At 28.1% G+C, this 14,846-nt stretch overlaps 4 protein-coding genes across 4 annotated transcripts; all 4 read right to left on the bottom strand.

The window, feature by feature from the left end:
- Nucleotides 1–1,194: 1,194 nt before the first annotated feature.
- On the bottom strand, nt 1,195–4,058 carry LOC139091643 (zinc finger protein 62 homolog). The gene is made up of 2 exons (XM_070641791.1): nt 3,248–4,058; nt 1,195–2,297 (listed from the first exon to the last, which is right to left on the bottom strand). The coding sequence occupies exons 1-2, from the start codon at nt 4,056–4,058 to the stop codon at nt 1,195–1,197; spliced, it is 1,914 nt and encodes a 637-aa protein (XP_070497892.1).
- Nucleotides 4,059–6,550: 2,492 nt separating this feature from the next.
- Nucleotides 6,551–7,384, bottom strand: LOC139091644 (zinc finger protein 60-like). The gene has a single exon (XM_070641792.1). The coding sequence runs from the start codon at nt 7,382–7,384 to the stop codon at nt 6,551–6,553; it is 834 nt and encodes a 277-aa protein (XP_070497893.1).
- Nucleotides 7,385–8,043: 659 nt separating this feature from the next.
- LOC139091647 (zinc finger protein 260-like) lies at nt 8,044–11,113 on the bottom strand. Its single transcript, XM_070641794.1, has 3 exons — nt 10,987–11,113; nt 10,054–10,380; nt 8,044–9,095 (listed from the first exon to the last, which is right to left on the bottom strand). Exons 1-3 carry the CDS (start codon nt 11,111–11,113, stop codon nt 8,044–8,046), a joined length of 1,506 nt encoding a protein of 501 aa, XP_070497895.1.
- Nucleotides 11,114–11,413: 300 nt separating this feature from the next.
- Nucleotides 11,414–14,120, bottom strand: LOC139091648 (zinc finger protein 43-like). Its single transcript, XM_070641795.1, has 2 exons — nt 13,706–14,120; nt 11,414–12,453 (listed from the first exon to the last, which is right to left on the bottom strand). Exons 1-2 carry the CDS (start codon nt 14,118–14,120, stop codon nt 11,414–11,416), a joined length of 1,455 nt encoding a protein of 484 aa, XP_070497896.1.
- Between the last annotated feature and the right edge of the window lie 726 nt (nt 14,121–14,846).

Genomic DNA, 14,846 nt, shown 5'->3' on the forward strand with positions numbered 1-14,846 from the left:
AATAATTCTTTTAAATTGACTTAAATCCACTTTAAAAATGACTCCTCAAATTTTTATACCCAAAAATTTATTGCACTGAAAAATCCACGAATATTAGTTGATTAATTTAGATTTTATTTTAAAAACTTCTATTTTATGATAATCTAGCTATCCACAAAGAATCACACTTCAAATTAACACAGAAACACTTTAATTTATTAATTAAATATTTTTTAACTAAATCACTAAAAGGTTTACAAAATACTAGCGTAACATATATGTTACATTTTTTATCAGCGAATGGTTAATGTATTTAATTAAGCTTTTAGTGTGTTATTAAGTTAAATTTGATTACATTTGGAGATAAACTTTTAATATCTTTCGATTTTCAGTGGAAAATGTGGCCTAAAATAGGAAAAAATTGAGTTTAAAAATCACAAAATTTTCGACTCAAAAGTTGAACTTAATTAACTTCACTAATTTACATAACTAAAAGATATACGTTAGAAAATTTATCAGTTTAGACATTGACAACTGTTAATTATTAACCAGATATTCATTTAAGTCAATGTATAAAGAGAATTTAAAGAAAGTATTAGCGTTACATATAAGTTACGCTAGTAAAGAACGGGTTAATTAAAATCTTTGGATCGAATCATTTAATTTTGATCCAATTTTTAGGATCGAAATTATTGAATAATCATTATTCGAATTTCGATCCAAGAAATGGGATTTTAATTGAAATGAAATTTGAATTTTCATTAAAAAACTTGGATTTTTTCAATGCAATAATGATTATTCGAATTTCACTCCTACGATTGAAATTGTAATTTTTTAAACACTAGTGTTTACTGAACAATGTTTTAATTTTTTTGACCGTTATGAGGTTTGAATCATAAAAATCCGTTAAATGATGAAGTTCTTAAATTTGTGGAATTTATATATGGATCTTGTTTTATAGGTCTGGAAGTGACCTGGATCTTATTGGATCTTGGTTTTTAGATCTGGAAGTGACCTGGATCCTACCGGATCTCATTTCGAGAGCTAGGAATGGACCTGAATCGTACTGAATTTTGTTTTTTAGGTTTGAAAGTGTTTTATTACTCAATTACTGATCGCTAGGACAAAAATGCGCTTAAGTCCCTCGATCAATAACACGAGGACTTTTGTAATTTATTTGTTCAATTTTACATTTTTTGATTTTAATTTTTCTTCTTAAATGTTTGCAATCTTACGAATATGATTCCTGATATGTTTGACTAAATCAGGCTTAGTTTTGATGAATTTTGCACACAAATCGCACTGAAATAATTCCTTCGGATGAACTTGTCGCATATGCACGTATAAATTTTTTTTATCTTTGCAAAATGTTGGACATTTTTCACATTTTAGTGGATTTTTCATCGATGCAAACTTAATGTCTTGACGTTCATGAGACTTTTGATGTTTTTTGAAAGTAGACTTATAATCGGTCGCATAATCACATCTTTGACATTGAAATGATTTCGGACGATTTTTATTGTGTGTTTTTTGATGATTTTGTACATGATGCTTTAGATTGAATTTCTTTCCACAAATTTCACATTCGAAACTTCCTGGATTTTCATGAATAGTTTTCTTATGATCGTCAAGATGTGAGTTGATTGAAAACATTTTGTTACATATTTCACATTTAAATTGCTTGTTATGAAGTTTTTCGTGTCTATTTAAATAATATTTGGATTTAAATTGTTTATCACAAATTTTACATTGGAATTTTTTATCAGTTGCATGAAAGTTTCGTAAATGAGATTTCATGTAATTATATTTTAGCATTTTATGACAAATTTGACATTTAATCAATGAAAAATGACAGCCCATGTGACTATAAAGTTCTTTTTTTGTTTTAAAAATCTTTCCATCAAAATCGCACTCAAACTTCTCAATTTGTTCATCAGGATGTTTCTTCTTCATGTGAACTTCCAAAGATTGTTTTTTGAAAAATCTTCGATTGCATATTCCACAGTTAAAGAGATCAAATTCATTCGGATGAATATACTTCATGTGCATCTTTAAGCAATCTTCCGAAGACAATTTCTTTCCACAATACTTGCAAATACTCTTTTCATTTCTGTTCCTCTGATTTGATGAAATTTTTTTAAATAACTCCAGCTCATTGCTACCAAATTGGTGCTTAATATCCTTTATAACAACTTGACATTCTCGAATTTTTGGTGATTTTGAAACTTCTTCGTCAATTTTGACTACTTTTGGTTTAATTTTGAAGAAATTTGTAATTTTCGCTGACATTTTTAAGTTAATCTTCTTTTGATAAGTTACTGATGATGAATGATGTTGAAAATAAATTTTAAGGCAATTTTATATCTATGACTTTGCAAACTTTAAATGAGATTTTTATGTCATTTTAGAAAATATTGAGAAACTATAGCAGTGGAAAAGCTACAAAGGTGAAGTTGGTTAGATAGTCGAGCAATCGACTCAAAAATCCCGGGTTCGATCCCAGGGAAAGTCTAATTGGATTCATGTGCTTCTTTGCTGTTCTAGGCAGACTAACTATTTTTAAAGCTAACCAACTTTATTTTTTTAGTTTATTTGCTCAAAGTGTTAAGTTGCAAAGTCACTGTGCCTTGGTCTCTTAAAATTGAATTTGTATTCATAAAAAGCAGAAATGTAATATTACGATTTTTTATTTAGGTTACTGTATTTAAAATGTTCAAATCTTTAACCACCTTTTTCGACCACTTCACTTAACTTCACAGATTGAAATTTGGCATAGTGGTGTATTTAAGATGACAATAGAGGACATTAAAAAAAATTAAATTTTGATCTAGTTAGGGTCATAAAATTTAATTTTTTAAGGCCTACATCTACGATTTTTTAATTTTTTTTGATATATTTCTGCTTTCATGGAAGCTTGAAAGTAACAAGTAATTTGTTGAATTTTTCATCTTTATTTATTTTTTATTCAATATCACACTTTTTGATTTTAATTTTTGTTCTTAAACGTTTGCAATCTTACGAAGATGATTATTGATATGCCTAATTAAACTAAACTTAGTTTTGATGAATATTGCACACAAATCACATTGAAATGATTCTTTCGGGTGGACAATTCGCATATGATCGTATAAAGCCATTTTATCTCTGCAAAATGTTGGACATTTTTCACATTTTATAGGATTTTTCATTGCTGCAAACTTTTTGTCTTGATTTTCGTGAAATTTTTGATGTCTTTTGAAATCATTTTTATTATCAGTTGCATAATTACATCGTTGACATTGTAGTGATTTCGGCCGATCTTCATTGTGTGTTTTTTGATGACTTTTAAGATTTGATTTTTGACAGAATTTCTTTCCACAAATTTCACATTCGAAACTTCCTGGATTCTCATGAATAGTTTTCTTATGATCGTCAAGATGTGAGTTGAATGAAAACATTTTGTTACATATTTCACATTTAAATTGCTTGTTATGAATTTTTTCGTGTACACTTAAATAACGTTTGGATTTAAATTGTTTATCACAAATTTTACATTGGAATTGATTCTCAAATACATGAAAATTTGTCATATGAGAATGAATGGACCTGAATTTTAGCATTTTATGACAAATTTGACATTCAACCAATGAAAGATGACAGGTCATGTGAGTATAAAGTTTATTTTTTGTTTTAAAAATCTTTCCATCAAAATCGCACTCAAACTTCTCAATTTGTCCATCTGGATGTTTCTTCTTCATGTGAACTTCCAAAGATTGTTTTTTGTAAAATCGTCCAGTGCATATTTCACAGTTAAAGAGATCAAATTCATTCGGATGAATATTCTTCATGTGCTGATTCAAATTTGATTCCAAATTAAATTTCTTTCCACAAAACTTGCAAATATTCTTTCCTTTTTTACAGTTTTTCCTTTCTTTTAATGAAATTTCTTCAAATAATTTCAGTTCATTATTGCCAAATTGATGCTTAATATCCTTTAAATTTACTTTACACTCTCTCATATTTGATGAACTTGACACTTCTTCGTCAAGTTTGTCTGCTTTTGGTTTGATTTTGAAGAAATTTGTAATTTTTGATGACATTTTTAAGTTAATCTTCTTTTGATAAGCTACTGATTATGAATGATGTTGAAAATAAATTTACAGGCATTTATATTCGTGGATCAGCAAATTTTAAATGAGATTTTTAGGTAAATTTAGAAACTATTGATAAACTATGTAGTAGAAGTCACAGCAATATTAGCAAGGAGGTGAAATATTAATAAACTTTGGTCAAATAAGCTTATTGTCAACATGAACATGAAACTTTTCATTATATGTATGCAAAATGATCATATAAGATGTGTATTGACTCCTATTATAGTATAATAAATGTCATGCTTCATGACACTATGTTTGGACTTTATAGCGATACAAATGAAAAACCATATTTTATTGACATTAAGCCGACTCAATCGAATAAAAATTTAGTTAATATGCAAAAAAGACTAATTTTATTGACTCTTTATGCCATATAATTTTGCTAAATCTTTTCTAACATAATACGGAAATGATGCAAAATTTCAGGTTTTGAGTTATCATGGAAGATGACCAAAAATTGGAGATTTAGACCTAAAAAATAGTTTTTTTCAACATTTAAAACTTGAGAAAAATTTCAAAATTTGTGAAAAATCTTATTGTATCGTTAATTGCTGAATTTCAAAAGCTTAGAAAAATTTTATTTTTTTCCAAATTAATTCTTTATTTTTCTATTCAATTTTTTGATTTTAATTTTTCTTCTTAAATATTTGCAATCTTACGAATATGATTATTGATATGTTTGACTAAATCAGACTTAGTTTTGATGAATATTGCACACAAGTCGCATTGAAATGATTCTTTCGGGTGGACAGTTCGCATATGCATGTATAAAGTCTTTTCATTCTTGGAAAATGTTGGACATTTTTCACATTTTAGTGGATTTTTCATCGATGCAAACTTTTTGTCTTGACGTTCATGAGACTCTTGATGTTTTTTTAATTTATTCTTTTCATCAGTTGCATAATCACATCGTTGACATTGAAGTGATTTCGGACGATTTCTAATGTGTATTTTTTGATGATTTTTTAAAATTCCTGCCCGATTGAATTTCTTTTCACAAATTTCACATTCGAAGCTTCCGGGATTTTGATGATATTCCTTCTTATGCTGGTTGAGTTGTGTGTTGGTTGGATACATTTTGTTGCATATTTCACATTTAAATTGCTTGTTATGAGTTTTTTCGTGTAAACTTAAATAATATTTGGATTTAAATTGTTTATCACAAATTTTACATTGGAATTGATTCTTAGATGCATGGAAATTTGTCATATGAGAATCAATGGACTTAAATTTAAGCATTTTATGACAAATTTGACATTCAACCAATGGAAGGTGACAGGTCATGTGAATGTTAATTCCTCTTTTTGTTTTAAAAATCTTTCCATCATAATCACATTCAAATTTATCAATTTGTCCATCTGGATGTTTCTTAATCATGTGAACTTCCAAAGGTTGTTTTTTGAAAAATCTTCGATTGCATATTCTACAGTTAAAGAGATCAAATTCAGTCGGATGAACATTCTTCATGTGACTCTTTAAATTTGCATTCCAACTGAATTCTTTTCCACAAAATTTACAAATATTCTTTCCTTTTTTGCAGTTTTTCCTTTCTTTTAATGAAATTTCTTCAAATAATTTCAGATCATTGTTACCAAATTGAAGCTTAATATCCTTTAAAACAACTTGACATTCTCTCATTTTTGATGAACTTGACACTTCTTCGTCAGGTTTGTCTTCTTTTGGTTTGATTTTGAAAAAATTTGTAATTTTTGATGACATTTCTATTTTAATCTTCTTTTGATAAGTTACTGATGTTGAATAATGTTGAAAATAGATTTCCAGACATTTTATATCATTGGTTTAGCAAACTTTAAATGAGATTTTGAGGTAAATTGAGAAACTAATTTGTAGAAGTCACAACAATAGTAGGTAGCAGCAGTATGAGTAAATTTTAATTGGTTACCAGAGGCATTTAGATCAATTATAAGCAGCAAGTCAGTATCAACGACGTTAAGAATCATCAAAGCAAATGGAAAATTAATAAACTAAATTAATTAATAATATCGGCACGAAACTTTTCCTTATATGATATTGCATGATGACTAATGTCGGATGAAGACGACTAACATTTGGTATTAGTAAAAGAGTTTTAATTGAGTTTTATGACACTGTGTTAATGATGAGATAGGATATACCAAAAAGGTAAAACAATCTCAGATCATGAAATCGATTAAAACCGTGAATCTAAGCTTCATTTGAGCTATAAAAGAGACAAAACTAAATTAAAAATACATGATTTTGGATGTGAAATTTAAAGAAAATTTATTGACTTGACCAAGATGTGTGACTTAAAAAGAAGACATAGTTAAGGAGTTCTATTAAAAAAATATTTCAAATGTTTATAAAAAATTTAAAGTTTTTATTAAAATAATCAAAAATTTAAAGTCTCTAAAGCTAAATTTTGAGTATTTCTGATTGAGTAAAATGCACAAAGATTAATAAAGTGGAGTTATCAATTTTTGAATATGATTATTAATATGAATCCTTAAACTTGACTTAACTTTGATGAATTTTGCACACAAATCGCATTGAAATGATTCTTTTGGATGGACAGCTCGCATATGATCGTATAAAGCCATTTTATTTTTGCAAAATGTTGGACATTTTTCACATTTTAGTGGATTTTTCATTGCTGCAAACTTTTTGTCTTGCTTTTCGTGAAATTGTAGATGGAATTTGAAACTTCTCTTATCATCAGTTGCATAATCACATCGTTGACATTTTAATGATTTTAAACGATTTTTAGTGTGATTTTTTTGATGACTTTTAAGATTTGATTTTTGACAGAATTTCTTTCCACAAATTTCACATTCAAAACTTTCTGGATTTTCATGATAATACTTCTTATGCTGGTTAAGCTGATTCTTAGATGACACTATTTTGTTGCATATTTCACATTTATATTTTTTGTTTTGAATTTTTTCATGACTGCTTAAAAGCTGTATGGATTTAAATTGCTTGTCGCAAACCTTGCAATGAAATTTTTTATCAGTTGCATGGACCTCTTTCATATGATCATTTATGGAACGATATTTAAGCATTTTATGACAAATTTGACATTCAACTAATGGAAGATGACAGGTCATATGATTGTAAAATTCCTTTTTTGTTTTGAAAATCTTTCCATCATAATCGCACTCAAACTGTTCAATTTGCCCATCAGGATGTTTCTTCTTCATGTGTTTTTTTAAAATATTACTCCGGAAAAACTTTAAATTGCATATTTCACAGTTAAAAAGGTCAAACTCAGTGGTATGTGCATACTTCATGTGTTTTTTTAAAGCTGGATCAAAAGAAAATTCTTTTCCACAAAACTTGCAAATATGCTTTCCTTTTTTGCAGCTCTTCCTTTCATTTAATGACATTTCTTTAAATAACTCCAGCTCATTGTTACCAAATTGATGCTTAATATCCTGTATAACAACTTGACAATCTAGAATTTTTGGTAATCCTGAAGCTTCTTCATCAATTTTGTCTACTTTTGGTTTGACTTTGAAAAAATTTGTAATTTTTAATGACATTTTTTGACGAACTTTATTTGATGAGTTACTGATGATAAGTGACGTCAAAGAGAAATGAATAGCTATTTTATACTTGAGACTTAATAAACTTTTGATGAGATTTTTTTTTTATATTTTATAAACTTTTTTAATCTTTGCGTAACTCTTTCTTGTATTATTTTAGTTAATGGCGACAATCTGATGATAACAATTTGACAATTCGAAATGATTTTGGAAATATTCAAGTAATTTTAATGTTAAATTATATTAAAATTTATTTTTGTAATTTTGAACAATATTTTTTTTTTAAAATTTCATATTATTATGGACTTAAAAATTCTCTAAAGTATTTCGAAATTTGAATGTATTTTCTTTAAAAAAAAACCTTAATTTTAATTGTATATTTCAATATTATAATATTTCAATTTCTAAACTTTATTATTAGTACGGATGTGATTATTAACATGAATAACTAAACTCTCCTTTTTTTTGATGAATTTTGCACACAAATCGCATTGAAATGATTCTTTTGGATGAACTTGTCGCATATGCATGTATAAAGTTTTTTTATCTTTGCAAAATGTCGGACATTTTTCACATTTTAGTGGATTTTTCATCGATGCAAACTTAATGTCTTGATTTTCATGAAATTTTTGATGTTTTTTAAAAGAATTCTTATTATCAGTTGCATGATCACATCGTTGACATTGAAGTGATTTCGGACGATTTTTATTGTGTGTTTTTTGATGACTTTTTAAACAATATGCCCGATTGAATTTCTTTCCACAAATTTCACATTCGAAGCTTCCGGGATTTTGATGATATTTCTTCTTATGCTGGTTGAGTTGTGTGTTGGTTGGATACATCTTGCTGCATATATCACATTTAAATTGTTTGTCATGGATTTTTTCATGTATTCTTAAATGTTGTGTGGACTTAAATTTCTTGTCGCAAATTTTACATTGAAATTGATTCTTAGATGCATGGAAATTTGTCATATGAGAATCAATGGACTTAAATTTAAGCATTTTATGACAAATTTGACATTCAACTAATGGAAGATGACATCCCATGTGAAAGCTAATTTCCCCTTTTGTTTTAAAAATCTTTCCATCAAAATCGCACTCAAATTGATCAATTTGTCCACCTGGATGTTTCTTCTTCATGTGAACTTCCAAATATATTTTTTTGAAAAATCGTCGATTGCACATTTCACAGTTAAAGAGATCAAATTCAGTCGGATGAATATTCTTCATGTGCTGCTTTAATTTTAATTCCGAAGACAATTTCTTCCCACAAAATTTGCAAATATTCGTTCCTTTTTTGCAGCTTTTTATTTCTTTCAATGAAATTTCTTCAAATAATTTCAGGTCATTGTTACCAAATTGATGCTTAATATCCTTTAAAATAACTTGACATTCTTTGATTTTCGTTGACTTTGAAACTTCTTCGTCAATTTTGGGTTTAATTTTGAAGAAATCTGTAATTAATCCAGACATTTTTAAATAAAACTAGATTTAATGAGTTTCTGTAGAGTTGCTGTTGATAAGTGACATTAATAATGGAAATATTTGGATATTTAACTTTTAATTTTTTATTAACTTTAAATGAGATTTTATTAGGTAAATTGAAAATTGTGTTCATAAGTAAACAAGCATCCAAAAGTGACATTAGTAGTGAACTTTAGAGAATTAACGATACTCAGCCTTATAAACTGACAGAAGTTTTCTGAGAATTCATTAAACTTTCGGCAAACACTGACTACAGCATATAACGGCCACATAAGTCTTTGTCAAGAAATCAAGTAGGTCAATAGAAGAATTTGATCATTATAAATTTGTTATAAGAATGGAAAATGACTGAAAATTCGATAGTTTGTGCGATTTAACGTGTGATAAATCATAAATAATGGCCTCCCAAATAAAATTGAATCCGACAGCCAACAGAAATCTGCTAAAGAAAATACCAAAATGTAATTGTATTAAGGGAAATTTAAGAAATCAAAGTCTGATTCCGAAGCTATCTAAATGTCAAGTGACATATTAAGGTTTCCTAAAGTCTCGATCTCGGTCTCTACAGCGGAAACCTTAAGTTTATACCTAATTGTGGTATTTCCTGTTAATACTAACTGCACCGCTGGCAACTGAATTTTGAGCCGAGATATGAACTTAAAAGGATACATTAAAAGTCTATCCAAACTCTACATGATTTGGACAGTATACTCATAATCAGGATAGAAATGATAAGACTTACAACCTGCCATCTTCAAACGCAACTCATACAAAGAAAGCAATAGGTCATCCAAATAGGAATGGACAGGCATGAATTAACAGACGTCCGCTAAGCTGCAAAGTAACTGTATATTAAAAAATTTAAAGTTTTATTTTCCATTTTTAAATTTTATTCATTTCTTTAATCTTCTACATTTTGTAAATTACTGACATTTCTACGAATGTGAACGTTGATGTGCCTAATTAAAGTTTTCCTAACCTTGATGAATCTTGCACACAAATCGCACTGATATAATTCCTTCGGATGGACATTAAGTATGTGATTTCTTAAAGCAAGTTTGTCCTTGCAAATTGTTGCACATTGAGCACATTTTAGTGGATTCCTAATCGCTGCAAATTTCTTGTCTTGATGCACATGAAATTCCTGATGACGTTGGTAATGATAATTATTGTCAGTCGCATAATCACATCGTTGGCACTTGAAATCTTTTCGATGATTTCGTTCGTGAATCTTTTGATGTTTTTTAAGACCATCTTTTCGATTGAATTTCAATCCACAAATTTCACATTTAAAGCTTCCTGGATTTTCATGATAATGCTTCTTATGCTGGCTTAATTGGTTATTCCTTGAAAAAATTTTGTTGCATATTTCACACTTAAATTTCTTGTCATGAATTTTCATGTGAATGCTTAAATGTTCTTTGGATTTAAATTGCTTGTCGCACATCGTGCATTGAAATTTTTTATCAGTTGGATGGAAGTGATTCATATGAGAATTATAAGAATGATATTTAAGCATTTTATGACAAATTGGACATTCAATCATCGGATAATGACGACGCATGTGATTGAACAGTTCTGCTTTTGTTGTGAAAGTCTTTCCGTCATAATCGCACTCAAATGGATCAATTTGATCATCAGAATGTTTCTTTTTTATATGAACTTCCATGCAGTGTTTTCCAAAAAATCGTTTATTGCAAAATTTGCAGTTAAAAAGGTCAAATTTTGTTGGATGAAAAGTCTTCATGTGCCTGATCAAGCTTTTTTCCGAGCAGAATTCATTTTCACAAAATTTACAAATTTTCTTTCCATTTTCGCAGTTTAATGAAATTTCTTTGAATAACTTAAGTTCATTGTTACCAAATTGATACTTAATATCGTTTAGAATTACTTTACATTCTCGAGTTTTTGGTATATTTGAAACTTCTTCGTCAATTGTTGATAATTTTGGTTTGATATTGAAAAAATTTGTAATTTTTGATGACATTTTTATTGAACTTTTTATTTATGAATTACTGATGATGAGTGGCCTTAAAAAGAAATGTATAGGTATTTTATACTTGTAATTTAATAAACTTTAAATGAGATTTTCATCATATTTTATAAACTTTTTTAACAATTTTTCAGGTTTTTTGTTTAGGTATTACCTCAGTTAATGTTAGCGATTCGAGTTTTAGAATCTTAGAATATAGATTATAATATTAGTTTCATATTAAGTTTTTAAAAAATCAAAATACTTTTATTATTCTTTAATTTTTAGTTTTACTGATTAATTTTTGAACTGTTGTTAATTCTTACGGATGTGGTAATCAATATGGCTAATTAAGTATGCTTTTCTTTTAATGAATTTTGCACATAAATCGCATTGAAATAATTCCTTCGGATGGACAATTCGCATATGTTCGTGTAAAGCAATTTTATTTTTGTAAAATTTTGGACATTGTCCACATTTTAGTGGATTTTTCATCGATGCAAACTTTTTGTCTTGCTTTTCGTGAAATTTTAGATGGAATTTGAAACTTCTCTTATCATCAGTTGCATAATCACATCTCTGACATTGTAATGGTTTCTGGCGATTTTTATTGTGTGTTTTTTGATGACTTTTAAGATTTGATTTTTGACAGAATTTCTTTCCACAAATTTCACATTCGAAACTTCCTGGATTGTTATGATAGTTCTTCTTATGATCGTCAAGATGTGAGTTGATTGAAAACATTTTGTTACATATTTCACATTTAAATTGCTTGTTATGAAGTTTTTCGTGTGCACTTAAATAACGTTTGGATTTAAATTGTTTATCACAAATTTTACATTGGAATTGATTCTCAAATACATGAAAATTTGTCATATGAGAATGAATGGACCTGAATTTTAGCATTTTATGACAAATTTGACATTCAACCAATGAAAGATGACATCCCATGTAAGTATAAAGTTTATTTTTTGTTTTAAAAATCTTTCCATCGAAATCGCACTCAAATTGATCAATTTGTCCATCAGGATGTTTCTTCTTCATGTGAGTTTCCACAGAATTCTTTTTGAAAAATCGTCGATTGCATAATGCACAATTAAAGAGAGTAAATTTAGTCGAATGAACATTCTTCATGTGAGTCTTCAAACAATTTTTTGAAGATAATGATTTTCCACAATACTTGCAACTATACTTTTCTAATTTGCAGCTAATCCTTTCATTTAATGAAATTTCTTCAAATAATTTCAGCTCATTGCTACCAAATTGTTGCTTAATATCCTTTAGAATCACTTGACACTCTCGGATTTTCGGCGGTATTGCTTCGTCTTCTTCAACTTTCAATGATTTTGGTTTGACTTTGAAGAAATTTGTAATTTTTCCAGACATTTTTTTAGACGAACTTTCTTTGATGAGTTACTGATGTTAAGTGACGTCAAAAAGGAATGTTTAGGTATTTTATACTTGTGATTTAATAAACTTTAAATTAGATTTTCTTTATATATTATAAACTTTTTTGATCTTTGCGTAGGCCATTTTGAGCAAGATTATTTGAAAAACTAGTTACATTATGTTTCAAATTTAAATTAAATTTAAAAAAAAATAAACAAAAATTATATTTAATTTGAATTTGTTTAAAATTCCAAGAAATTATGTTGACAAAGATGTCCTTGAAAGGGATTTTTTATGTCTTGGTTCAAACATTTACAATCAATTGCCTGTGGAAATAAATAAACTTAGTCGTTTTAATTACTTTAAAAGAAAACTGAAAAAAAATTCTACTCAACTAAATGTAAACAATATATTTGCAAAATATTCGAATAATGACTTTAAATTCTGTTTCATAATTCATACTTCATATTTTTTCATCTTTTGAAATCAATTTTTTCTTTATTATTCTTTAGTTTTTTTTACATTTATTATTTTTTCATATTCACACCAAATTTTTTTAAACTTTATTAATCGTACGGATGTGATTATTAACATGATAAACTAAACTCTTCTTTTCTTTAATGAATTTCGCACACAAATCGCATTGAAATGATTCTTTTAGATGGACATATCTCATGTGTTTACTTAAAGCATATTTATCCTTGCAAAATTTTGTACATTGTTCACATTTTAATGAATTTTTCATCGATGCATACTTTTTGTCTTGACGTTCGTGAAATTTCTGATGTTTTATGAAATTATTCTCAATATCAGTCGCAAAACCACATCGTTGACATTGAAATGATTTCAGATGTTTTGGTTTGTGTGTTTTTTGATGAATTTTTAAATTCGACTTTTCATTGAATTTCTTTCCACAAATTTCACATTCGAAACTTCCTGGATTGTTATGATATTTCTTCTTATGCTGGTTAAGTCTTGTTTTGAATGTATACATTTTGTTACATATTTCACATTTAAATTGCTTGTTATGAATTTTTTCGTGTACACTTAAATAACGTTTGGATTTAAATTGTTTATCACAAATTTTGCAATTGAAGTTTTTACTAGTTGCATGGAAGTTTTTTAAATGAGATTTCATGGCAAAATATTTTAGCATTTTATGACAAATTTGACATTCAACCAATGGAAGGTGACACGTCATGTGTTGAAAAAGTTCACTTTTTGTTTTATAAATCTTTCCATCAAAATCGCATTCAAATTGATTAATTTGTCCATCAGGATGTTTCTTCTTCATATGAATTTCCATTCTTTGTTTTCCAAAAAATCTTCGATTGCACATTTCACAGTTAATGAGATCAAATTCAGTTGGATGAATATTCTTCATGTGCTGATTCAAATTTGATTCCGAATTACATTTTTTTTCACAAAACTTGCAAATATTCTTTCCTTTTTTACAGTTTTTCGTGTTGAGTGAAATTTCTTCAAATAATTTGAGCTCATTGTTACTAAATTGATGCTTAATATCCTTCAAAATCACTTGACATTCTCGGGTTTTCGGTGGTATTGCTTCTTCTTCTCCAATTTTTGATGATTTTGGTTTGATTTTGAAGAAATTTGTAATTTTGGATGACATATTTATCGGAACAAAATTTGAACTTTTTCTAATGAATTACTGATGAATTAGTGATGTTAATGAGAAACTTACAGGTGTTTTATAGTACAAATTTAACAAACTTATAATAAGAATCTTTTAGGTAGATTTAAGTCACGAGAGGAACAAATGAAGAAGGCTGCACCAAAATGTCTATGTTTGGCAGCCATATGGACGACAAATGGAGGTGCGATCCATTTGAAACTAGCAAAAGAGCTTTAGCGGAGCCTTAAAAGCTCATTAGTACAGCCTTCTGCATTTGTATCGGTAACTCGGGAAGCAGGCAATCTGATCTTTAATTTATTGAACATGCTGTGCCTGTCCGATACACAATAACAGATTTAAGAACGATTTCTGAATAAAAACTATTCCAACTACCCCAAATGTACATACTCACACCAACCACACTACAAGAGTTGACATTCAAAAGCAGAAATATCAACAGAAACAAAAAAGCCACGTTAAATAAACAAAAGAAGTAGACGAAAATTAAATATACTAAAAGGACGTGGTGACAAAAAGTAAACAACATGTATGTGGGACCTTAATTGTGAGACTCCTCACCATGTTTTTACTTATTGACATTCTCAACTCCACCCCGAACACCCTCGTCATGACTCATGACCATTAAAAAGCTCAAATACAAACAAAACAGAATAAAAAAGTCTACACAATGAACGACTCTCTTTTTTTGCTGATAAATGAACA

The sequence above is a fragment of the Chironomus tepperi genome, unplaced genomic scaffold (assembly GCF_022539635.2).
Source record: "Chironomus tepperi strain 1889 unplaced genomic scaffold, CSIRO-AGI_Ctep_v1 contig_257, whole genome shotgun sequence".
NCBI classification, from domain to species: Eukaryota; Metazoa; Arthropoda; class Insecta; order Diptera; family Chironomidae; genus Chironomus; species Chironomus tepperi.